The sequence below is a fragment of the Calypte anna genome, chromosome 1 (assembly GCF_003957555.1).
Source record: "Calypte anna isolate BGI_N300 chromosome 1, bCalAnn1_v1.p, whole genome shotgun sequence".
In the NCBI taxonomy this organism is placed as follows: domain Eukaryota; kingdom Metazoa; phylum Chordata; class Aves; order Apodiformes; family Trochilidae; genus Calypte; species Calypte anna.
The window spans coordinates 95,000,763-95,028,624 of NC_044244.1; the positions used below are offsets into that span (position 1 = coordinate 95,000,763).

Sequence of the window (27,862 nt, forward strand, 5' to 3'; positions counted from 1 at the left end):
AAGGTTTTAAATTCAAAGGGAGCTGCATTTAGCCTTGATCCAAGAAAACAGGATTGAACAAAAAGATTGTTCAGCTTGAATATCATGTGCCAATAGCTCCTTAGTACTTAGACTAAATGATCATCAAGGCTCATGGACATGAGGTCAAGCGATTATTTTTACTAATTGATTCAGATTTATGAAACTCTGAAATGGCAATTATGTGCTTGACATTTTTGCTAGCAAATCAGATATAATTAAAAAATAACCAACCCTTTTAACAAAAGCTCCATGTACATCTAGATCCATAGTTAAAACCATTAGAGACTTCTGGTGAATGAGTTGATAAGGCAAGACATAAAGTTGGTCTAAAATGGCAAGGCAACATAGAAAGAAAAGAAAATAGACTCACATAGTCCCCTGATTCTAAAGCATTCATGGCCCTGTAGATAATATTAAATGCTACAAGATGTGGGACATCTCATTAAAGTTTGATTGAACAGTTTGGTTGCAGACAGAGGAAAAGAAATCAAGTGTTAAGAGACACTAGGATTTGAATCTCATTGGTCTATTTTCTGAAACGAGTAATGGAAAGAACAATAGTTCTCTCTGAAGTACTACAAAAGTACAGTCATAAAAAGGCATTATCTCCTTTTGTTTTCAAAGACCCAAAGAAAAAATTATTATCAACCATTTCAGCCCAAATTCTATCCTTAGAAAGTTAAAAATATAATTTAAAACAACAAAATCCATTTCAATGTTAGTACTTACCACTGGCAGCAAAGTGTCATCCTATATCACTTCATAAAAATGAGGACCTGATATCACATCATGGCACGTTTTACAGCACATGCTCTGATATCAATTGCTTATGATGAAATAAAAAATGTGATGAATATGAAAAAAAAAAGGTGTAGTTATTTGTGATTATGCCATCTCATTTGACATTGAAACATGAAGAAAACTTTAACTGCCCTTAATTCTCTTGAAACAGCTCCTTTATTGAATAGCTCATTAATTTTGTGCACCAGAGAAACAGCAGGACTAACAAAGACTATGGGTGTATGAGAGGCTGATTTTCCACCAGTAAAGTCAAGTCTGGCTCAGGAAAAATGTGTGAACTGTCAAAAAATCAAGAAGCTGTGGCTCTTAGGCAGGTGACAGAAAAACAATAGAGAAGTGTCTTAATGAGGTGCAAAGGACATGGCAAGGGAGGCCAAGTTCTGAGATGAGCTCAGTGACCAGGTCTGTGACTTCCCTTGCTGCCTTTCCCTACATCTTGTTGTTTGGGCTCAGGCCATCTGTCATGTAGTGTTTTGGGGTCATGGTTCAGTCAGACTGGGGTTGGGGTGGATGTTTAGATAAAATCCTCATATACCACCTTCCACAGGGACTCTAATAAGCAGAGCATGCTGAGCAGGAAAAGCTCCAGCAATCTTGAATTTCTACCCTTGCACAGAATGGTATTTGGGACTTAATGGGCACTGAGTTTTACAATCACAGAATCATAAAATAATTTTGGTTGGAAAAGACCTTGAAGATCATCATGTCCAACCATTAATCTAGAACTGCCAAGCTCACCACTAAACCATGGCCCTTAGTACCATACCTACATGTCCAAATGGTGAATTGATCACTTCTCTAGGCAGCCTATTGACAATGCTTTCTGTGAGCAAATTTTTCCTAATACCCAATCTAAACCTGCCCTGGCAAAACTTGAAGCCACTTCCTCTTCTTCTGTCACTTGATATCTAGGGAGAAGAGACCAAACTCCACCTCACTACAATCTCTTTCCAGGTAGCTGTAATGAGCAGTAAGGTCTCCCCCCTCAGCCTCCTCTTCTCAAAACTGAACAGCTCCAGTTCCCTCAGATACTCCTCATAAGACTTGTACTCTAGACAGTTTACCAGATTCCTTGTTCTTCTCTGGGCACGTTCCAAAAGCTAAATGTCTTTATTGTACTGAGGAGCCTAAAATTTAACACAGGATTCAAGGTGCAGCCTCACCCGTTCTGAGTAGAGGGGGACGATCACTTCCCTTCTTCAGCTGGCGACACTATTGCTGATACAACCCAGGATGCCATTGGCCTTCTTGCCCAGCTAGACACACTGCTGGTTCATATTCAGCAGCATTCACCAATCTTATTTAATAAGCCTCAGTCTATGGTTCCAGACTGTCCAGGTCCCTCTGGAGAGACTTTCTAGCCTCAGGCAGATCAACACACCCGCCAAGATTGGTCTCAAGTGCAAACTTACTGAAAGTGCACTCAAGCCTCTCTTTCAGGTCATTGGTAAAGATACTTAACAGAGCTGGCCCCAACACTGAGACCTGGGAGAACACCACTCATGGCCAGCTACCAGTTGGATTTAATTCCATTCAGCACAAGTTTCTGGAGCTGGCTGTACAACCAGCTTTTCACCCAATGAAAGTAGCCATAAGTAGCCATAAGTAGCCATATCTTCAGGAGAATGCAACGGGAAACAGTGTTGAAGGCTTTACAGAAGTCCAGGTAGACAGTATCACAGAATCACAAAAAGTTAGGGGTTGAGAAGGACCTTGAAAGATCATCTAGTCCAACCACCCCTGCCAAAGTAGGGTCACCCACAGGTGGTCACGTAGGAATGTCTCCAGATGGGCTTTGAATGTCTCCAGAGAAGGGACTCCACAGTCTCACTGGACAGCCTATTCAAATGCTCTGTCACCCTTACAGTGAAAAAGTTTTTCCTTATGTTTATGTGGAACCTCCTATGCTCCAGATTCTACACATTGCCCTTGTCCTATCATTGGACATCACTGAGAAGAGCCTGGCTCTGTCCTCCTGGCACTTGCCTCTTACATATTTATAAACATTGATGAGGTCACCCCTTATTCTCCTCTTCCCCAGGATGAAGAGATCCAGCTCCCTCAGCATTTCCTCAGAGGGGAGATGTTCCATTCCCTTCATTATCTTGGTGGCTTCATGCTGGACTCTTTCAAGCAGTTTCCTGTCCTTCATGAACTGAGGGGCCCAGAACTGGACACAATATTCCAGATGTGGCCTCACATCTAGAGGGGGAGGGGAATCTCTCTTGACCTCCTAACCACACCCCTTCTAATGCAACCCAGGATGCCATTGGCCTTCTTGGCCACATGGGCACATTGTTGGCTCATGGTCATCCTTCTGTCCACCAGGCTCCTTTCCCATTCACTGCTCTCCAGCAGCTCAGTCTCCAGCCTATACTGGCACTTGGGGTTGTTCTTTCCTGGATCCAAAACTCTACACTTGCCCTTCTTGTAATTAATTATATTTCTCCCTGCCCAATTATCTAATCTGTCTAGGTCCCTCTGAATGGCAGCACAGCCACAGCCTTTTGCTCCTCTGCTGAGGTCATCTTGTTACAGAAGGAGATCAGGTTATTCAAGCAGGATCTGCCTTTCATGAATCCATGATGACGGGGCCTAATTACCTGGTTGTCTTACACAACCTTCATAATGGCACTCAAGATGATCTGTTCCATAAGCTTCCCTGGTTATGCCCATGAGTACTTGCTAAAATTCAAAGACTAGCAGTAAACAGACACAAAAAAGGGAATTTTGCTTTCTTTCCTTTTCTGGATAGAAAAACACTACCTTTCTCCACAGTAAAGATGTTGTCACAAATATAGCTTTGTCACCAGAGACCAAGGTAGTCTGATGCACACACAGTTGGTGGAGTTGCAGAGTGGCACCACAGGAAACCTGAATGAAGTACTTCACAGGAAAGCACCTAACATGAACATTTAAATATTGCAGTAGTGGCTGGTAACTTTCAAAATGTTGGGTTTGACCTTTGAAGGCCTCAATGTTTACTTTAGGGATCATTTTGCTCCCTGTACCACTTCACTGAATTTGTGATCAGCAAAAGCACTCTAGCTGCAGCTCCCTTGAAACAGAAAGAGAAGTTTGCAATTAAGGACCTGAGATGCTGCAACACGCTCCCATTTCATTGTCCATCAAACTCATTGTTTGTCCCTCATCTAGTCACATAAAAAGATCACAGTTCTTGCTCTCAGTGAAGTAGATGAATAAAAGGTGACATAATGTAGTATCTCAAAATGCATTTACCTATTACTCTTCAGTTTTGGTGGGGCAGATCATATGAGTCACATTTGTAATGTGGAAAAGAAATATGTTGTAATGCATTATTTCTTAATTGCACTGAAACCACCTGATACACAGAAAACATACAAGGATAAGGCTGAGAAGATAGTAACTTGATCTGATAATTACATATTGAAAATTATCTTAGGACAAGGAAAATCTAAATTCTCAGCTATACATACTCCTTAATACTGAAGAATCTGTTTTCAAGTGCTCTAAGTTTTACTTTAATAATGGCTATTATTGCATGATGCACCACCAAGGACACATGAAAAAAGCATGTGATGAAAGATTCATCTTCCATGTTCTGGATTTGAATACAATATAGTCTCCTGATTACTCCAAAAGTAAACTATAAGACCTATTTTTCTGTAAGCTACTGTAAGTTTTGCTAGTAGTTAAAAAAGCCCTTTCCAATTTAATAGTAGTAACATTAATAAAGCCTATTATTTTAAGAGAGTCATTCTACCTTTTATAAAAGCCCATCTTTCTAATTAAAGTGGTTACAAATATTGGACTGAGTTAATCAGTGAAGCTTATACAACTTGCCTGAAAGAAATTAAGTAAAATTTGCAGAGCATGCAATAGGCCAAGAGAACAAATCTGGTAATTCAACATTTGAAATGAAAAGATAAAGTTTTAAAGCTTTGTTGGAGACTGGAGCCTCAAACAAAGTACCTTTTCTTACAATACATGTCTTAATTTTGGTCACAACTCTACATTAACAAATATATATGCAATAAAAAATGGATCGCCACCTTGAGGTTTTGTAAGATCATTATTAAGACAGTACAGAACAAATGTTAGGGAAAAGGAGGTAGTATTATTCCCATTTCACAGCTGGGGAAATGAACACAGAAGATTTAAACAGAATGTGTTATATTTTACAGACTTCTGAGCCTGACAGAAGAGTTCAGAACAGATCTCCTGACTTCCATTTTAATCCTCTTTAAAAAAAAAAAAAAAAAAAAAAAAAAGAAAGAAGAAAAAAGAAACCAACCAGAAACACAGAAGAAAACAGTATTTCTTAAAATTGTATTTTAAAAAAGCAGTTTTCCTAATACCTGCATGTAAGACAAAAAATTGTTACCACAAAACCCACCAAACACTCTATGCTTTGCCTAAGCAGGGGGGTTGGAACTAGATGATCCTAAAGGTCCCTTCCAACCCTGAAAATTCTGTGATTCTGTGAAATATCTTGTATTAATACAAGCCACCATTATTTTCCCTAGTAGCAGAGCATTCTGTCATTATTAATACAGTGTACTAGGCCCATTGGTATTGCTTAAAAATCACATTAAGGCTATGATGCTCATTTTTATTCTTTTTAAGTAAACAAACAAGCCATATTTCCTTGTTTCTTCAAGACATAAAATAGGAGTATTCAAATTAAATTAAGTAACAGCTGCTGGCCTTGAAAGCCTGTAAGAAAAAACTATGTACAATACAAACTCAGACACCAGCAGCCTTGGACAAAGATGACAACTTTCTCAGAATGACATTTGACTCCTTCTTGTGCAAACAAATTTCAGAAAGTGCAGACTGAACTGCACTAGGAAGAAAAAAGAGGCCAAACGGTATTTTCTAAATTTCCCTATTAAGGAGACGAGTGTTGAAACTAAATGGAAGTAAAACGATTGCTGACCTCTATTTTATTATGGTTGCTACTTTCATTTCTCTGAGAAATTCAGGACAAATCACAGAAATCATTTAAACAACTCAAAAATCACTGTAGTAATTTTTAGGTTAGGAAAAAGAGATAACAGAGAATGTTATTTATTTTAAATTACTTTACTTCAAAATAAAATCAAAGGGGTCTAACAGTAATCTGAAATGCTTTATCACAGTGGGATAGCTGTAACCCATTGAACACTACCTTGGACAAGTTAATGGCATCTTTGCAACCTAAAACATAGTTCATTGTACTTCTTGGCACTGTCTTTGACTAATACACTTAATTTTCACATTCTTATCACCATAGTGCACTACCTGAGAAGACAAGGCCCTATCTTTCTAGCTGTTTCTAGGTGTCAAGCTTTTATGCTTTTTTTTTTACCCCTCAAAAGAGCTCTTTGTATGTAGTTGAATTCCCCCCAGGTCTCTTTTATCTTTGTAGAATGCACTACTATGAATGGTGGGACACATGCAGTATAGTCAAGACTTAATTTCATTAAAATTATCCAGCTTCCCTTAAGGCATTCAGACTTTTGTTACCTTAACTTCTAAGACATCAAATAGGACAGTTCACCAATGGAATGCAACAGTAGTTGTTATAAGAAACACTTGGCAATATCTGTGAATTTATTTTAAGCAAAATTCAAAACACAGATGAAAAATACAAAAAAACCCAACCAACCAAACAAAAACAACACAAAAACCAAATCAGTATAAAGAGATTTCAGTTCCTGCATGTGAATGATGAAGTCCATCCAGAGTTCTCCTTAATCAAGCAGCAACACTAGGACTTCTGAATGTCAGTCTCCTCTAACTCTTTCCTCCCTCCTACCAGTTAAGGATCAGAAAATTTGCAGAAAATATAAATCACAGAAACCAGGGAGGAAAAACCAATCCATTAGAACAATGCCATACAGCAATATCTAAAGAACATAACACTTCACTCACTCCTACAGTTTTGCCCTGCTAAACTTTTTTCTGTCCTTCCCCCTCTCCTTTGGTTCATTTATTTCTTCACTTGCCGTGAGGATTAATATGTTTAGTTTCAGGTGAAAGATATGCCCTCCTCAGGCACAAGGTTACTATGCAATAGCAATTTTTTTCTTCAAGGGCATACTTGGGGAGTAAACAAGCTGTGTGGTTTGTGTGGCTTCCAGTGAAAGAAAAGTAATGGAAATGCATGCCAGAGTATAAAGTAGATAAAGAAAAAATAAATAAAAACTTCAATTTTTCTGTTGTCAGGCCTTCTAACAAAAGAAAAGTAATCCTTACTGAAAGTTGTTTGGACCACTCTTCTTGCAAATGCCACATCACCTTACACCATAATCTGAACTCCATCAGTTACAGCAGATATTTGGAGACCTGTTCACAAGCACTTGCCAGGTGAGTTTCTTTAAAAGGAGTTACAGCTTGTAAAAAGGGGTGCTAATGATAGGACCACAGCCTTGTGGAAGAAGTCAGGTTGTTGTGGGAGATCCCCACAGGGGACTGGCTATCCCAACCAACTCTATCAGCTTTGGTAGATCCATACTCATACTTGCTAGCATTTTTTTTGTGTTTTGTTGTTTTCTTAATTTTTTTTCTCCCTGCAACTTGAGAATGGTTTTGAGATATATCCGTATTGTCCTGGCTAGTTTTGGTTTCCCCCTTTCAGCAGAAATCAGCCTGAAAGATCAATGCAATGAGCTTTCTCAAAAACTGTCAAAACAGTTCTGAATCCTTGAGACAAAGTCAAAGTGATTCACAGTAAGACACAGCAAGACAGAGAAAGAGACAGTGAATATTTTTTTCCTTTAAACAGCATAGAAATGCAGGCTAAAATAAACTCCAGAAAAAGCTCACAAGTAACTGATAATAAAAATTACAAATAGCAAAAATAGAATAATTGGAACTAATAATTATTAACATCAAATTACAGTTGTTAGAATGGTTTGAGGTGAGCAAAAATTTAAGTATCTGTATCTTTCTGAGTCTCTATACTCACCTTCACATGTTATTAGAGACCTTAGATAAGAAGCTTTTCAAAACTCTCTCTGAAAGATGCTTATTTTTTACTGACGCTTTCCCTATCCCCTCTCAAACTCAGGATTATGTCTGAAAACTCCCCAAAGCATTTATATCTATCTCCATGATTTGTATCTATCTTCATTTCAGAACCAATGATTTGTGTTGGATCCTCAAGGTTTGTAACAAAACATGGTACTTACTGATGGATCACCAGGCCAGCATCACCAGTTGACACTTAAAGCAATAGCACAGAAAGCTTAAAGCATAGCACAGAACTGGAAGCCATCATGCAGCAGGAAAACTTTCATCACAGAAACGTGGTGGGATGACACAAATGGCTGGGCTGCCACAGTCATTAACTACAAGCTCTTCAGAAGGGATAGGCAAGGAAAGAGAGGTGGTGGGGATGGCCCTGTATGTTAGGAAGTATTATAAATGCCTCAAACTTAATGATAGTAAAACAAGGGTTGAGTGCTCAGGGGTGAAAATCAGGCAAAGGCCAACAAGCAGACATCTTGGTGGGAGTCTGTTACTAACTGCCCAAGCATGATGAAGAGACAGAAAAATATTCTATAGGCACCTAAGAGAACTTTTTCCATGTTGGAAGAGTTTTTGAAAGAAAACAGACATGTGAGTAATCCTTACTATTTAGCATTAGCCAGAGTGAGCTAAGGGCCTTGAGGCCCAGCTGCAAGGTTATTAAAAGATCAGCTACAGGCAAAAGATAAGGGAGTTGGCAACAGAAAAGAAGAATGACAGGATGGGAAAGCACCCCATAGACAGTGCATAAACAGTTGTATTGAACCAGATAGATAGTGCACTGTGGCATGTGAAAAATGTGGTGTACCAATCAACAATATGCTTATATTATGTTATCAGCCTGGCTGTGTATAAAAGGGCTACCACTACTCTCAATAAACGGCAATACTTCGATTACATTAATCTGTGTGTTGTCCACTGTCACTGGGGATCTCAACTTCCCAGGCATCTGCTGGAAACAATACAGCAGAGATGGAACAGTCCCAGAGGTTCCTGGAGTGTGTAGAGGTTAACTCCTTAACACAGCTGGGGAAGGAGCCAACTAGGAAAGGCTCCTGATGGACCTTCTGATTTTTAACAGAGATGGGCTTGTGAAGAACGTGATGGCTGGAAGTTGCCTTGTGACCATGAAATGGTAGAGTTGTTTGTTCATGGAGAAGTAAAGAGGAAGGGTCAGCAGGACTGCCACCAGGGAGACACCCACTTCTGGCAGGAATACTTTGACCGGTTTTGGACACTGATCGACAGAGTCCCTTGGGAGGCAGTCTTGAAGTTCAAAGGAGTCCAGGAAGTTCAAGAAGGAGCTTTAAAGGTGCAGGAGAAGGCTGTCTCCCTGTGCCATAAGATGAGTCAGTGGGGAAGAAGATTGACCTGACTGAACAGAGAGAACTGGTTGGAAATTCAAGGCCACACCTTGAATCCTGTGTTGTTTTAGGCCCTTCTCTACAAGAGCAAGACATTGAGCTTCTGGAATGTGTCCAGAGAAGTGCAATGAAGCTGGTGAACTGTCTAGAGTACAAGTCTTCGGAGGAGTATCTGAGGGAACTGGAGTTCAGTTTGGAGTGAAGGAGACCTACAGTTACCTTCATAGTGAAAGGACATTGTGTTGATATGGTGTTAGGTCTCTTTTCCCTTTTATCAAGTGATAGAACAAGAGTTGTGCCAGGGGAGGTTTAGATTAGAAATAAAAACAAATTTCCTCACTGAAAGGGTTGTCAGAAACTGGAACAGGCCTCTCAGCGAGGTTGTTTAGTCACTATCCATAGAGATGCTTAAAAGACGTGCAGAAGTTGTATTTAGGGATATAGGTTAGCACTGGGCACAGCCGAGCTAGGTTAATGGTTGGACTCAATGATGATAAAGGTCTTTTCCAACCAGAATGATTTTCCTTTCTGTGATTTTCCTTTCTTGTATCAAAAACTGAGCAACCTATTCTCAAAAGAAAGGTAAGATATAGAAGCACTGTATGGGATACACAGGAGCAGGACACCCTTATCTACATTCCAGAAAGCACCTAATGACACAGGAAAGATTTCAATTTAGGAAATTACTAAGTCACATTAATAATTTCTTTATGGTTTGGGTTGTGTGAATAATAAATTATCTAGATGGAAACAGAAGATGATTAGCAAGTGTTAGACTATAACTTTGTCATCAGTCTCAAGCAAAATTTTTCTGTTAACAGTCACATTTTCTTCATTAAGATTGCATCTGATATTCATAGACATAGTAATTTTGCTGACCCCTCAACCAAAAAAAAAGTTCAATTGAAATATAGTTCAAAAATAAGCAATAGCAAAGCCTGAAGTCCGGAAAAATTAAGGGGGCAAGCTGTGCTACTACAGCAAATCAGAGTGATAATAAACTCAACTGCACTACTTTAGAAATAGGCATCAGCTAAGATCAGGTAAAATGGTTCTTTTCAAAAGATTAACAGCTTTATAACTCATATATCTAGTTCAAGAAGTACTCTGTTGTAGGTATTCTACCCATATGCAAGTATCCAAAATAATGAGTTTATGCAATTAGTGTGCCTGGAGAAAAAAAGGTCATTATAATTCAAAAATAATATGCAATATTTTCCTTTACAGAAATCACATAAAGAATCCAAATGAAGAATTATCACATTAGCCAACTATATTTGAATATAGAAAATTAAATATTTTCAAGTGTTGTATGTTATTAAAGACATTATCCAAGGATACAGTTGTTGGGTTTTTTTTCTTCTTCTATTCAATTAGGAATAAGCTATATATGTTAGAATGTGTTGTTAAAGGTTAGACCTGGATAGAGCTTTTGCTGCATCCACCAGGAGAGAAAAAAGCAATATAAATTAAAACCAGGACAAATTCAGATCTAATTCAATTGAAATATTCTGAATTCAATAATTTCAGTAAGTACTCCAGTATGGAAGAAATGAATTAAAATCTTACATATGTTATCTAACCAAATTAGCATAACTTAAAAGTTCTTTATTATTATTTTTTTCATTAACGGCAGTATTTTAGTGTAAAAACGTATAAATGGCAGAGTCCCCAAAAGTGCTAATGTGACTCGCAATGTTATTTTCTTGCTTTCCAAAATAATTTTGATATCAACTGAAAAAGAAATTTCAAGTTATTTTTCTAAAGTCACCATAAATGAAGAAATATCAGCTCATGGAGTTCAACTATAGACCTAACTATTCAAGTATTTATCAACAAAAAGCAATTTCAAAGTAGCTGCCTTGCAAGTGTTCAGGGATAATAGCTGGACAATTCATCCATAAAATTAAGTCAACAATTCCACAATATGTTTCTTGACACACTCCTTATACCTGAAATTCCAACTAAATGTTATTCTTCTTTAGTCCAACAATAAAAGCTATTTTACACAATTGTTTCTTAGTTCATCTGATTGTGCAGTATTAATCTGTGTTGTGCTTTAAGGTCTGAGCCATCTCAATTAGAGTAAGCAAGAGCTGTCTGGAGAAGTTAAATTTAATGTTATAATAATGCTTTAATACCTTAATGTCACCTTAGATGTATACTCAACATCAAAAAAATTGGAACCTAGTTTGAAGGGCTATGCTTTGCAGAATAAGATGTAAATGAAATTCTCTCTGCGTTTAAAAAGCTGCCTTTAACTCAGGGTTATAATGAGCTACTTTCTTAGGTCTGCTACAGTGAAATCTCACTCTTCCACACATCAGCTTTTGCAAGAAAACAAGCCACTTGTGGATTTCAAGAGACCTCTTCCTGGATAAATTACCAGGTCCTTGCTTGTTTGTTTTTTTTTTGGTAAGTGTATGTATGTCTGGTCTGCGTCTGTGTGGACAGGAATACATACTGGGGAAAGAAGACAGAAAAAGGAATCAAAAAGATTGGGGGGGAAAGGCAGGATTTTGAGAAGGAGAACGTATTGAAGCGCATTCCTTTCTTTATTCATTTTTCAGCTGAAAGCTCAGGTTCCTCCACCTGTTGTTTTTTTCTGTACTTTTTAATGTTATTTTTACTTTTAACAACATGAGAACAAGAGAGACTTTTCACCTCTTTTTTTAAGGACTCAAAGCTGAGACTCCTTCTTTCTTCTAATTCAAATACAAATATCTCAAAACTAAAAAGCACGGAAACTCACATGCACAGAATTTGAAATTAAGTCCTAAGCAGTCTTCTGAACCTCATATTCCCAGTATTCCTTGATTGTTGTAAACACAAAACTTTTTTTTCTGTAGTTGTTAAAACCACACTCTGTTGTAGTTGTACAGGTTATTATTGTTCCATTACATCACAGGTCTGCTCAATATTCTTTTCCCAAAGCCCAAGCTTTGTTCAGTCAAAGGGTAGGATTTTCCCATTGGCAAGGAAAATATTTTCTCTGAGCTGTATGTGTAAATGAGATGATTAAGTACAGGAAGAATTCAGGAAGTACAGAGGACAAAACTTTAGAAGTTGTCCATCTGCACCAATGTAGTGTATCTTAACATCAAAACTGAAGAAGTTTAGATTACTGATCAACATTCTGCTCTATATGGATGCTGCTTCTGATCCTTCCAACCTCTCCTCTCACCCCTTAAATGAATCTTTGTGGTTTTTCAGACTTGTTTATGAGGCTAATATGTCCAAAACCAGTCACAAGATTTATCAGAGGCCTGTAGTGGAAATATTTGCAAACCAGGAGATATATTGCCTAACCAATGAGCTCAGTTTTCACAGAAAACAGAAAAAGAAATCTTACCTGCTTGGTTTTATTTCAAACTTCTGCTCTACTCAGTTTTTACTTTCATGAAAGACGTGCATGAAAGAATTACAGATATAAAAGAGAAGAGAACATCACAAAGGAAATGAAACATAATAAAAATGTGATAGTGGGCAACAGGACAGACAAAGATAAAGCAATCTAAAGCAGATAGAGGTAGCGGAGTTGGTTTCATTTCAGGTATGTTTTGCATTCTATAGACCTCCTACTCTTAAAAGGAAACCTACATATAGTAAAAGTGCATGACATTGGAATTGTGGGTGGCCACAGAAGGTGAACTTTTATAAATGTATTTGGAGGCAGGGACTAATAAACTAAGGTGTATGGTGCAAATTTGGCATAGTGCTGTTCCAGATCTGGAACATAGTTAATCACAGAGATTTATTACAAGACCAAAAATAAAGAAAAAAGTGAAAAAGAGACCATCAAATAAGGACAGTGGATGCAAGGGACAGGAATCCAGGAAATGCAGAGTATAAGATCATAATTAGTGAAGAAATTTGGATTGAGGTGGAAATACTTGAGAGGATGCAGCATGAAAATAAAGTGATTTTAACTGCAATGCAGCAATAAGACTGAATAATGGCAAAATGAAGGTTGGAATGAGAACATTATAGCAATAACAGCTGTGGGACTTAGAAGATACAAACCACTGGATTCAGGGGAAGAATTTATAACATGAGATGCATTGGGATCTGAAAGAAACTATGACAGGAATCGTAAGAGGGAGACAATACTGTCAGAATGCAAACAAGTGAGGTTTTCTATCCTTACAGCACAAACAGCAAAAGAGGCCAAATAGATTGGAAAGTTTGGAAGTTAAGAGATTAAGCAGAAGGCTTAAAAAAACAAAAGAGAATACTTTTCCCTCAAAGCACATAATTCAATTCAGAAACTTGTTGGCACAGGTTATTGTGAAAGCTAAGACGATAAATGTTTTGAAATGGGACTGGACAAGCAGGTGGAAGATAAATACATTATAATCCAAAGGAAAGGTGCAGTGGGACCTTTGGTCTTGCACATTGTAGTAGAACTGTTTGAAAACATGTTTAAAAATATTAGAAGAGATGTAACTCAGTCTTTCAGTCACCTTTGTTTGGGGAAAAAAGAAAAAAAAAAAAAGATTGGCCAAGATTATTATGTCATGCCACTTCTTATTCTGCAGAGATACTGAGTTACTGGCTCAATCAATTTTTAATGTATGTCTAAATGTAAGAACTGCCTTGACCATCTCCAGATGCTTATTCATGTTAATTCGCATACTCCTTTGATAGATTATTGATATTCAACACATTACAGCTCTGAATATTTCGTTCAATTTATCGAATGTATGTCTTTGGATTGGCAAATCTTTCAGGATCAGGATATTTCACTAAGGTACTTTATTTCAAATAGGTCTGCAAATTATTAAATTTCCCAATGATGTGGATTTCTGTCACCCTCTAGATATGAACTAAATCTTTAGCAGTGAGATCCAGAGGTTATGAACTGCTGCTACATACATAACAGCCATGTCTTCAGTTTGATGATGATAGACCACTTCCTTTCTCAGCTCCAGCTAAATCAATGTTATTACCTAAGCTCTATGAGTAGAATCTTTGTCTTTGGGTTGAACATTGTAAGTTTGACAGATAGCTCTGTTTACTGATGATTAATGACTAGCACTGGGACAAAGACAAACAAAAATTCTTAAATTGGAAGAGAGTGAAAATTGCTTGTGTCCCATTACCAAAGAAAAGGTGTAATATATCTAGCCAGCATGTGCACTTCTAAAGCACTAAGCTTGCCAATTAGAATACAGAAATGACAACAGCTACAGACATTTAAAGCACGTGGCTTTGTTACTGCATGAGGTAAATGTTTGAGCAAACTTGCCTTTGTCCTGTTGCCTGTAAACTCTGACTTTGTGCCCACCTTCCTGCTTCATGAAGTGTTTTCTTGGCATTTACTATTAATAATAAAAGTTAAGAAAAATGAAATTAGCAGCCATATTGATTCAGCAAAGCAGCATGAGCATATTTAATAGCTCATGCCTCTTACATGATTTAAATATATTTGATTTCTCTGAAGTTTTTATTCTTTAATTATTCTACAAATCTAAAAGGACTTTTCATGTTTTCAGCTGCTAATCACATTAGATTGTCATTTATCTGCTTATAGCGATATTTATTTCCACTGCGATCACTTAGCATCAAACTGGTATTACCTCATCACCATTTACATTGGAAAAAATGCCTCTGTAAAATTTTGTGTCTAGATTTGGTCAGTCAAAGGCATGAGACACTCCTTGCTTGGTTTATATAATGAATATATATAAATATTTATAATATATTAATTTCTAATGATGATAAACTATACCTTACATTTTAAGGTAAATTTCTTTCTATACTACAGCTGTCTAAATCTCTTCTGAGTTAGGAAGATAACTGCAGAAACTGGAGAAAATTAATAGATGGAGTACCAAGGAGAAGGGAATTTCATAGAGGAAAAAAGGAATAGAAGCCAGATGAAACTTTTGCAACCTTAATAAACATAAGGACAGATAATCTATTGAAGTAGAAGTGAAAAAAAGGGAAACAGCTGTAGAGGAAATCACAGTATGGATAAGAAAAGAAAAGCTATGAATCAAGTTACATTGCTCTGCCTCTGCAAAGGATACTTTCCATTAATGTTCTCTTGTCTTTATACGCCGACTTTCCTGGAAAAGCTGAATCAGTCTTAGTATCTCTCTAAACATGAGCACATGATTCATCATTCTTTTCCTCCATCACTGCAGCTCATCTAGGCTAGAGTTTTCTAGAAAGACTCTTAGTTGTTTAACAACCGTGGAGCTGGACTTCCAGAGGCTCCATTAAGGCAGAAGTCAGGGAACTTATGCATTACTCATTACAGATCTGGCAGGTCACTTTTCCTAGACCTTACTTTCTTGACCTGCAATTTAAAATAATTTCTTGTAAAGATATTCTCTCCTCTCACAGTTTCTTCTTTCATATCTTTGTGGACATAGTTCCCCTTATGTTAAATCTGGCATGTACTTGTATTAGAAGCCTAACATTCAAGGTAACAAGGCATACTGACATGATAAATCAGGTCTAACAAAGGAGCAGGACAAGAAAATTACAGCACTTTAGGCACAGGGGAAGGCATGAGAAATCAAAGGATGCTCCCAGATATATTTAGGAAGATGTGGAAAAAATACATCCTCTATTAAGTGGAAGAATGCATTTCAGAAAATTATGAAAAGTAGGTTGCTAGCCCCTAGAAAGAGAGAGAATGAGAGAAAAGAGAGATAGAATATTGTATAAATTGGGGAGGATTATGTTTCACCAGAAATACTCATGAATGTAATCAGCTATATATTGGGTAAGACATGGTCTAAATTGGTCTACACAACTTATTGTGCTACATAAATATAATTGTGTATTTTCTTTAGTTAAAAGAAACTTAAGAACTCTGAAATTCATTAAGTTGTTAAACTCTAAACATCATCACATACTCTGTCACACTACTCTCATTTTTGCAGAAACCTCAGAAGCACATGACATTTACCTTCTCTAGTTCTAACACTGGAATTGCAGAAATGCAATTAGAAAACTCTGGTACTCATAACAGAAAAGGTCAGCAATGTGCAAGCTAAACCTGATAACATGTCTAATGTGCTGCCAAACATAACAGAATGCCTTCCTGATAATGAATGATTTTACAGACTGCCATGAAGTTGTTGCAAGATAATCAGATCAACAGGGGGCATGCCACTGTGTGAAACACACATCAAAGATCTTGAAATATTCTCTGATAAAGGCCACCACCGATAGAAAAATCTACCATTATGAAAGACCTTGTTTTCAAAATTAATCACATAAATAAACTGAACAGAAAACACAAATGTTAGAATTTTCAACATTTTGGTAACTCAAGAAGCCATTACCTGATTAAAGGCAGTGCACTTTGTGCCTGCATCCAACAACCAATACAACACCACCTCCAGGATGTAAAAGACATTTCTTTTCTTGTAGTAATCAATGTAAGTAGAGGTTAGAGGGTTTAGTTTTGCTGTTTGTCTTTAATACAGAAATACTCACGCAGCAGTACAGGATCTGTGTTCCTCATGCAAAGACCTCCTCCTTACTTGTGCCACTAATCCTACATAAACTAACAGTGAACTTTAAGAAAAATGAAAAGTAAGCTAAGGGGTTCTTTTGATAAATGACATTTCATCAACAGTGCCAAAAAATAGCTCATTACTGAAAGCTGAAAGTTGCACGTATTAGAAATTTTCTGCCAAAAACCTAAAGGCAAGTTAAACCTTTAGTGAAAAATGTTTTTGAAACCTTACAAACATCAAAGAAACATATATGTGTTATACCCGAATTCATCTTGAGAAAATGAAATCTATATATTTCATATATCCATTTATAGACTATAATTTGTATTAGATTGTTCCATTTTATTTTGTTGTGGCTACAAGTTGCATTTTTTTATAAACTGGAGGGAAAGTACCACCATGAAGTGCAGTGGACATTTTGCCTCTGTATACACTTAGAATCTATCCTATATGCATCTGTAATAAAACAATATTATGTTTTGAGACTGCTAGATCCATATTGCAAAGCTGCATTAAAAGCAAATCCTCACTTTGTGTTATAGTTTCTCCTACACCCGAGCTATATCAATGTATCTCATGATCAATATAAAGCCAGCTGTTCTTTCCATGTGACATTCTTTCCATATTGTTGCCTAATTCATTAAAGAAAACAAATTAAATGTGAATCTTCCTTTTTTGTTTTTTTAAATTTTATTACAAGAAGCATCATGAGCTTAGGACATGACATATTTCTGAGGAATACCTGTAATGATAGATCAGATGATGACAAGCTAATTTGTATAAGCTCAACTTTCTCAGTAGCAGGCTATAATTTGTGTAAAGAAAAGTAACTGATGTCCTGTCTTTGGTGGTCTATAAAAATACAAAACAAAACAAAAAACTCAAGCACCTGTCTGCTATTTCTCCATTTCACTTCACATATCCCTTGATAACCAGCTTTATCTGAACAGTGCATGCCTGAGGCCAGCATACAGACATCACGCACAACATTTTTACAGCTGTTTATTTCGCAAAAAAGCGCAGAACTTAAGTGAGAATATTTTGTTTAAACTGTACAAAAAGAGGTGTGCTAGTAAGTAAACACACTACCCACAACTAGATGACAGAATCAATACAAATGCAATTATACTTCCTGCTTTTTCTTGCTGTTCTTTTGGTAATGATCCTAAGCAACTGATTGCATCTTCATGAAATGCTACATATGCCTATCATGCACCAAAAAATTAACAGCAACACACTCACCATGTACTATCAGGACATATTCTGTGCTGTTCCGGCCAATAGGATTTTTTGCTTCACACCGGTATGTGCCATTGTCTGTTTTGTTTAGGAAACTGATGCTTAGGACCCTGCCATTGACAACCATTCTCTCTGGATCCGGTAGTTCTCCACCATCCTTTGTCCACAGTACCGGTTCTGGCCTGTTGGATGCAAACCAATGCATTGAATCAGTCATGTGAAGCATGCATATGCAACGTAGAAGTGAGGAACAATAGCATCAGAAACTTAGAAATAGTAATCTGCCATCAAAGAATATTCAATGTTCATTTGACTTACAGGGTATAATGAACTGTCACTATTACAAATTCACCATCTCAGATCTGAGCTATTAAGGAAAGAACAAGCAGGGGAAATAAGAGAAACAAAAAAGTACATAGAATGGTACTGGAACAGGTCAAGATCTTTCCTAAATTAAAAATTAGTTCTCAGGAGGTTTCAGGGCCTACAGTTAAGCAAGATGCTTGGCAAGCTAAGTGAAAACAATTTTCCATTTGTGTGATAAACAACATGGTCCTCTGTGGCTGATAGGCACCAGAAGCCATGCAAGCAGGCTGAGGTAGATATAAGTGGCTTGTAAATTAATTCTAAAATTGTTTAGGCCACTCACATTCACAAGTGCATGTGCTGAGTGTTTTTCCTGAACCAGGTATAGCAGTCTCAAATTAGCACATCTTACAGGCAGTCTATATTTGTTTCTGTTGCTGCATTGTGTCACGCTCATCCCTTCCTCCACCCCTTCTGCATTCTTCCCTTAATTGTGTGTTACGCATTGCCACAAGCAGTATTAAGAGCTGACCCAAAAGACTGGATTTCTTTCTTTTGTGAAACCTTCCCTCTTGTGCCTCATGAACGCTGAAGGCAAAAGATTGTCAGCAATAACCCCCTAGACAACTCAATGACACTGCAAAGAAAGGATCTGAACATCTTCAAGATTCACATACACCTTCCCACTGGCAAGAGATACCTAATTCTTTCCTAAAGATTCTCAAGAAGCTTCACAGTTCATGAGATCTTCCTGACAGACAGTGGGACATTTCTATTGCTGGTATGCAGTCTTTACTCACATGTACTGATCTATTTTCAAACATACATGAGTGAAATCCCTCCAAAGACAGGTCTGTAACTGGGAATGAAAGGTTGGCTTACTGAATCCTGACTATGTCACAAACAGACAGAGCAGCTCAGGTTGGTAGATACTTGTCACTGAAGATAGCTATGTATAGGTTGGGGATTCACTGCTATGTCACTTGTATCCTGTAGCTTGGTACACTATAACCCAAATATCAACCCCTTTCTTTTGGTTGCACTACTTATGTAATTTCAGTCAGAAGTGGCTCCAGATTTGCATTTATTTGGTAGGAGAATGTTACATTATATTTTCCTATCAAAGTATGTGGTTTTGTGACTAAGTAATAAAACAAAACAGAAAATACTGTTACCAGTAGATATCATATTAGTTGCTACTGTTACTCAATAAACAAATGTATTAATTTGAGCAGGTGTTTAAAACTATTAAATTGAATAAGTGTTACGAAAAAGAACTAAACCTAAATAACTAAGGAGAGACACTGCCCATGGACACATATAGTCCCATGCACAGAAAAATAGTCCTAATGACTGCAGTGACATGTTTTTCTTGTAAGATAGATAAGACATGCTAAGAAATGGATTTTTTTCTTAACTGCACTTACAGCTATATAATTTATATTAGTTTCTAAAGTAAAAATACTATAACTTATGTTTCTCTCAAAAGCTGATGGAGACTTACACAGATTTTAGTAAATTTGGATGACACCTTGTTAAATTGTTGAACTTTTTACCTAGATTGGCTATTCTATGAAGTTATGATTTTTTTAGGAAATCATATAGTGAGGGAATAAAACAAGATTCACATAATTTTAAACCAAGGATTAAGAACTGTCACTATAATACGCCTTATTTGTACCTTACCATAAAAATATGTCCTGATACTCTTTCAAAGTGCGCTTTCAGGTACTGGCATCTAAATACACATGACACACAATATACACTCTTCCTTTCTACTTAATGCAAACAGGGAACCTAGATGTCCATGCTGTTGCAGAAACATTACCCTACGGAGTTCACCACATTAAGGAACAGTTTGCTTTGATATGTTAAGGTGGATTTGTTCAATTTTCTAGCAAACTCTTCATTGTTCCCCATTTACCAGCTTACTGTGAATCTGTAATCCCAGGAGTGGAAACTCTGAAACACTTCTGCTACCATGTGCACCATTACCTTAATAAATGGCATGTTAAAGCAACTTCTGTGGTAATTTATGGAACTTAAGTTTTAAATTGAAATTAGATGGCACATCCAAGGGGAAAACCCACAGGATAACAAATAAGAATGAAATGGAGACTTTGATATAAATTATTCAGTGAGCTTTGTCACACTGCAATATAAAAACTCTGGTCTTATAAACAGAAACTATGGTTTCAAAATGATAGTGCTGGAAAAAACATGCTTAGAGGGAGGCAGATCTACATACTTTGGGTATCAGGGAAGCTTCTAATTATCAATTAATATTAAGCCATCTTGTGCTGGCTTAGTGGCAGTAGCAGAGCAATTCTTGGGCAGCTGGCCCATGGTAAACACATCGTGGGTGCCCAGCACAGCTCTCACTCCACCTCTCTGCTCTCAGGAAGTATGATGCCTAAAGCAGCAATTCTGTCACAGACATGAAACTAAATTTCAGCTACACTGCTGGGAAGCTTTGAGACATTCTGTTCTAAACAATTCATTAGTTAGGCAGAAGTGAGCTAAGAACATGAGACATGCTCATGCACCCAGGCCATCCTGCTGATCTGGTCAGTGACAAGTGGAGCAGCTGTTTTAAAGAAAGCATGAGTGTGCCCATTTTCCATGGCCCAGTATCTGGCACACCCATTTTATCAAAGATGTTGGAGAGCACAACTCCTGTTCTCTTTTGTATCTACTTAGTATTTAAAAGCGTTATCTATGAATGCCTCCAATCTCTTTTTGAAACTGCTTGTACTTGCTCTACCCAGCCTCCTGTGGCAATGAATTCTGGAAGTCCCCTACCTACTGTGCAAAAAATGTATTTACTATTATCTGTCTTATACTGATCTCCTAGAAGTGGCAATGAATATTGCAGGATATGGTAAGTAACACTTCTGAATAATATAATGTTAATATAAGTTCTGATAGTTTTGTAGTTACTAGACCTCTCTCTCCCCCTCTTGCTCTGAATTTGATACTGTCTGAGATTATTGGCAGTGGAAAAAATCACAAGAAGAAGGGGGAAAAGAACTGTAAATTTAGAGCATACTGGCTATTCCCTGATAATTACTTTAGTATCTTCATTGTCCAAAACACAAATGCAGATCAGATGAAACACTGATGGGGAAGCTTTTCTGTAGCACAACGCACAGAGAACTGTGAGTTATCCAGAGTTTACCCTACTGAAATCTCTTCATGTGTGCAGATCCATTTAGAGGTTTCTTCTCTCCCCCAGTATTTTGAAAGGATTCTGGCTCAAATGACGGAAATTTAGGTTTGACATTCTAAAACACACAGAAAATATTCAAACTCCTAATATTGCACATTTTTCTCCATTGCATACATCTATAATATTGCAGATTTTCAGTTTTTCTTCACATACTAAAGAGTTGCCATAATGCTATCTATTGCTCTGTGCATTGGAACAAACAGGGTATCCCTGTGCCTTGCATTTGTGCTTACTTCAAGTTGAATCACACTTCCTAGTTTAATCCCCATTTTTCTCAGACAATCGTGAAAACATTTTTCTTGAAGCACTATAGCTATAAAGTCAGAACGAGTACTGTGTCCACTAATGCAATTGCACATTATTACCTTCACACATCTCAGGGTACAAACAAGCTCATGGGCCAGCTCTGTCTTAACAGGAGCATATAGCCTGAAAGTGCCAATGCAGTCACCCAGAGAACAAGTCTGTCCTACCACTTTTCCCATCTTGGATGAGAGGTTTCATCCCTGCCATGCTGATGCAGTTAAGTGGAAATGTTCTGTTCTGAGACCCATCATTGAGTTGAGGGAGGTAGCAGAGCTGAAGGAACAAGATGCTCTTTTCTATCTCAAAACTATGCCCCTGGTTTACCTATTCTGATTCACTCTGAGTGCAGCACCTTTTAAAACAACCAAACACATTAAGCTGTACTGAACAAACCCCAAAGACAGCTCAGCTGTGACATCCCATGCTATTTCTTTGGTTTGCATGTTTTACTGGGACTGTTATGGCTTTGCATGCAGCTACAACCAGTGGCACTATCAGGACTGCATTAAGCTGAAAGAAGCCAGAGATAATAACCACAAGCATATTAAAAATCCTTAATTATGACCAATGACTTCTCTGCCAGCCCCTCAAAAGAAATTTGAACTTTATACTCTCCCTGAGGAACTGCTAAGCAGACTTAAATTGTGGTACAGTTGATGTTTAATCCTAGTAGAAAGGCCCAGAAGCTTCCAGTAACTGACTTGCAAAAAGGAACTGTTTTTTGGTATAAAGAAGTGATTTTCTAAACTGCCTTTATGTTAGTCCCAAAACCTAGCATAAAAAGAAAAATAATTTGGTATTCTTTTCAGACAAACTGAAATGGAACTGCAATGATAATATAAAGGGATCCTGTTCCAGGATGATTCATCTTTTATACCGTGGAACAGGAGTTGTCTTGCAAGTAACTTAAAAAAGAATTTGTAAATAAAGTGAAATTATTTTTGAAGAAACATTTTCTTCAAAAAGAAGTCAGAGAGCAAGCTAAGGGCAAACTGGAATGTCTTGGGGAAAAAAAAAAAAAAAAAGGAGAAATTTAAAAAAACAGTTATTAGGAAAAAATACTTAGGTAAAGACTTTCCTTTCCAGCTAAGTGTTTATGTAACAAGAAAGTCACCATTAAAATCCACATTATTTTTTTTGTTTTTTAATTCTAGGCTTTTAAGAGTTATATGGTATTATTTTAAAACAAGTTCATCAATTTTGCATCCCTTTCTCAATCCTTAACCAAAACACTGTGATGTACAGTGCTTTTCTATAATTCTCCTTTCTAGAAATACCTTTACATCTAACCATTATTTTAAACTTAACTTAGCTTTTATTTTAAAATTAAATATAAAACTATTGTGCCACCTTTTCTTTCTGAACAAAGTGAATTTAAGCAATGCAATCCATTATCACTTTTATGTTCTTGGCTCTTGTAATTTTTTTTTTCTCTTTTCTTATCTTTGTGTACAGAAAGGTCATGTACAAAGTGTACAACATTGAAACCTTAGGAAAGAAAACTCAGATAGATTTATGGCCCATCATACTACCAAACAATTACCTTTTAATTTACATTACTTTTCAATTTACAAAAAAAACCCCACACCAACAACACTGACAACAGAAAAGTCTTGGCTTTTTACAAACTCAGTCTCATTAATCTACCTGGGCATCTAAGAATCCTGTCAAAATTTTGTAGCCAATGTGCATGAAAACAAGAAAGATGAAAAGAATTGTGCAACCCTAACAAGACAATTAAATTCAGTATTTTTAGTATGGCCCTCTTGGGCAATACTTATTACTTCTTCAAGCAGGGCCACTCTTATATTCTCCCAAGTCCATAAAACCATAAACCAGTGGAAATTCTCAAATGAGTAATGGAAAAGGTATCACTACATTTATCAGCCTGGTTTTTGTTGAAATCCTGGTGCAATGTTATAAGTCATCTAAAGGAATAATTGCTTCATTAACTTGAAACTTCTAGATTTTCTCTGTATCGAGAATCTGGAATTTTAGCTTTGTCAGTTAGTCATCCAGTTGAAAGTTTACATCCTAAGGGAGCTTCTTGTTTATATAAAGTCTCAGTCTGATGAGTCATGTTGGGATGAGCTGGTTTGGGAGCATTTAATCTATCAAAAACATCAACTCTCTGATTTTGTAGTTCTGCAAAGCTTGAGTAACCTTCATAGAGTGCTTTTCTCTTCAGAAGAATTAGTCAAGAATATCCTAAATATTTTTTATGAAGTTCACTATTTTTTAGAAGGAAGCTTTGAACATCTGAACTTACTATTATAATTGTCTAAACTTTTGTCTTTTAAGCATAAACCTAAGAATATTTATGATGTCCTATACCAATGTTTTTAAATGGTTAAGAATTAAATTATCAATATGTGTTAAGAAATAGATTTCTAATTTTTACAGTGTCAGGAACTGTCAGCTAAAAGACAACAGGAAATGCTGACAACAGTTGCAGTGAATCATCCCTTTGAAAAAGTTGCCTAAATGATAAAGATTTGACAAGAATCTCAGTGTTACTATTTACCATTTATAAAAAAAACCAAAATAAGCAAACATACTATATCTTCTGTTCTGGAAAGTCTTTCTTTTTTGTCCATCAGAAATACAGTTGGATGACAGGCTGCCTGTAGCTTGCTTTGGATGAATCTGGCAGATCTTTCACCTTCAGATTGGCTTTCTAGATTACAGATGCTAACCATGTTAATATGATAGACTAAGTCTGCAGTCATAAATCTATATCCCTCTGTAGTCTGTGAGAGTAACTGCTTAAAGAGACTCAACAAGGATTTTTCAAAGTAAAACTGGTTATTTTTTTGCCCAAAGGTACAAAGAATGTATGAAGAGGTCAAAGAGTAGTTTCTCACATTCATTTTTGTCCCTATCTACACCCTAATCTTTTATTGCAACCATTTTTAAGGTTCCTTGCAGGTCTGTTAACACCTACTTTTGCCTGTGAGAACCAGACTGTTCTCTTTCTGTCATAATTCCCTTTCCTTCTTTATCTCCCTCTCATCAGGCTGAAAACTCACTGCCCTTCATCCTTCAGTATCTTGAGCTAGATAGCTATTACTTAATAAATCACTAACCCATTAAAATGCTAGCTTCTTTGCAACTATTATCTGTGTGTTTTTTTTCTTTCTCAGAAAGACAAGGAAATATCAAACAAATATATCCTGACAAGTATGTAATCCATATGTATATATGAAGTTTCCTACCTAATTCTACTATTATTCACAGTCTTCCTGAGGAAGTATAAAAAAAACCCTGCTGTGAATATTGATTGGGAGACTGGCTTTCTTATAGTCATGACACAGATCAACAAGTGACAGCTCATCAGTGAACTGCATCAGAAATATTCCTTGAATTCTACTATTTTAAGCACTAGCGAAGCTAGAGATGGAGAAAAAGAAATTATCTTAAAAAAACCCTAAATTTGTGAGGGAGATTCCATAGGGATGTTGTCCAAAATTTGATTTAAACAAAGTCTAAATCCATTGTCAAATGAATGCAGATGCAGCTGGGCAGTCCCTTAAGCTTGTTCATGAAGTACCATCCTCTCCAAGGAAAGTTTAAAGGGGGAGAAAAAGAAAGGCACCAAATCAGTGTTGTCACTGCTGTGAATGATCAAAACTAGAAGTGAAAAGAATAGTTCAGAGAATTATAATTCGTTATCAATAGTCACTGTGTATGCACTGTGAGAGAAGCACTGTTTTGGTCGGGATTAATTTGGTTGTGCCAGCACTGTCAGATCTACAACTTCGAAGGAAATGCAAAAGCAAAGAATTCACAAGTGTGTAACATGGTTGATAGCTCAGTGTCAGAAAAAAGCTTCATCATGATATTGTACAATACATCAAAACTGAGGGCAGATCAGCACATTTTCTCATAGGAACCCATCTTGGCAGTGTCTGAAAACACAGTTACTTATTTAAGTGATTTCTTATGCCCCTAATACCAGAGCATGCAAATGGCCAACTCAGAATACATGCAGAGAGACATGAAATCCAACTGTGCTCAGTTGATTACTAATGCCATTTATCGCCACAAGTACCTCTAACAATTAAGTCAGGAAAAACACCTAAAAATGCATCTTCTTAAAAATCGTTGTTATGGAGATTTCTAAGTAAATACTGTAATCATTCAGGCTACATATTTTAATTTGACAGTTTCACCATTGTAGTCCCTGATGCTATTAAATTCTTTCAAGGTTTTTATCTGAACACTTACCTGCTCTGATAAGATTGTGCACTCTTTCTGATGGAGGAGGAGGAATCTCCTTTTTCGCTAAACTCACCTTGAAGTAAAATTACCATTGCATGCCATATAACAATGTGCTAACTTCTTACAAATATCATCTGTCTTTAAAGAATGCAGCCAAACTCTTTTGCCTTACATTTTTTAATAAGTTCTGATGGAGAGCTCTGTTAAAAGTTCCTTTATGTTGTCATCATAAACCAGAAAAAAAAAATTCTAAGCAAGACTTCTCTATCTGGAAGAGAAATACAGAAATACAGTCTATTCTGTATTTCTCAACTTCAGTGATCCCTTCCCCTCTCTCTAGCTTCCCTTCTCTCTTATTAGAAGCTACCCAGTGTGAGGTTAGGTTTGACTGTCAAATGAGCAAGAGAGAAGACAGCTGCAGAGTTCCTATTTCCCTCACAGCCCCTTATTACTTAGGCCAACACCATTAGCAAAGGTACCAGCAAATCCCGATCTACATTTCCATGGTGACAGACAGCTAAATCTTGTTCTAATAATGAAAGGATTGCAGAGAAGCTCAGAAAGTCAGATTTTCTAATTGATATTAACAATTTTAAATCCATATATCAATTTATTTGAATTGTACCATATAAAGTGAAAAGATTATTTTTTTCCTGATTAACATGAGAAACCCTATTATCTTCAATTTACATAAGAACTACAAACCTTTTTGCAAAGTTCATAGCCTCTACAAATCACACAGATCTCCTGTAGAGTGAATAAATTCAGATTTTATGTCTTAAAGAGCTTGATTACTCTTAAATGGAAATTAACTATAAACTCTTGAACTATTGACAAAAGGTCTTAACTGTGAGCCGTTGTGCAAAGATACATCAGGATTGACAGGTATCTGCTGTCACTTCAGGCTGAGTTCATGCTGACTATTTAAATTATTCAGCCTGTGTTTTTAAATAATCTTTCTATTTTCTACTTTCTTCCATCTTTCTGAAATTATAATTTCTGCAAACCATTTTCCTTTGAATATGATATATTGAAAAACTGTTTCAAAAATATTGAACCATACAGTGTGCTTTATGTCCTGAGTCTAGAACTTCCATGCCACAATGGTTCAGATTAAACATTAAAACATGCAAATGCATTAAAATCCCAGCCATCCAAATCAACTGTATGCTCACGAGTGAAGCCCTTTCTGATTCCTATGAATGATACTTAGTACATTGATCAGTGAATTATTCTGTCACTGTATTAATCAAGAATTAAACTGTTTCTACCATAATGACTCGAGAGTATTGAAATGGGTAAATGCTGTGTGTGACTATCTAAAAATTCTTAAAAAAGATATATTAAGTTTTCACTCAACATACTTTTTGTTAGTATTTAGCAACAGACCACATGCAGAATCCTTTGTGTTTGTAAGGTATTAAACTCAGAATTGTACTGAAACCCACTTTGACGATCAATATCACTACGAACAAAAGTCCTTCCATTTCCATGACAGTTGCCTGCTTCAGATACCACTACTGTAGTAATGCAAAAATGTAAAAAAATTCCAGTCCATAAAATATATTTTCTAAGAGCAACTTCTAGATAAAGCACATCTATGAAGTATTCTAAATATCTAATCTTTTCAACCTTGTATTGGATCAGACATCTGTGTTTGAGGATAAGTGGTAGCAAATTATTTTTAGCTCTCAGGGAACTTCAAAATGTTTTTCAGTTTTTACAGCTCTTTTAAGGATGTTTAATTGCTTACTGATTGCCAGTCTTATTTTGGTACAATGAAATCTCTGAATAATTTCAGACTTCCTTTCCAAGTTTGTGCTTTAAAACAAGAAATAAATCCAATTAATGCTCTTCTAAGACAGTAGTTTTACCACTTATACCTAAAAATAATTTTAAAA

The 27,862-nt window shown here is 36.6% G+C and overlaps 1 protein-coding gene across 1 annotated transcript in view; it reads right to left on the minus strand.

Annotated features, from left to right (window-relative positions):
* CADM2 (cell adhesion molecule 2) overlaps window positions 1-27,862 on the minus strand; it is a 605,838-nt gene that overhangs the window by 51,658 nt on the left and 526,318 nt on the right. Inside the window, exon 8 of the mRNA XM_030466429.1 lies at window positions 17,903-18,081. Coding sequence (XP_030322289.1) covers window positions 17,903-18,081 — 179 coding nt within the window. The remainder of the gene's footprint in view (window positions 1-17,902; window positions 18,082-27,862) is intronic.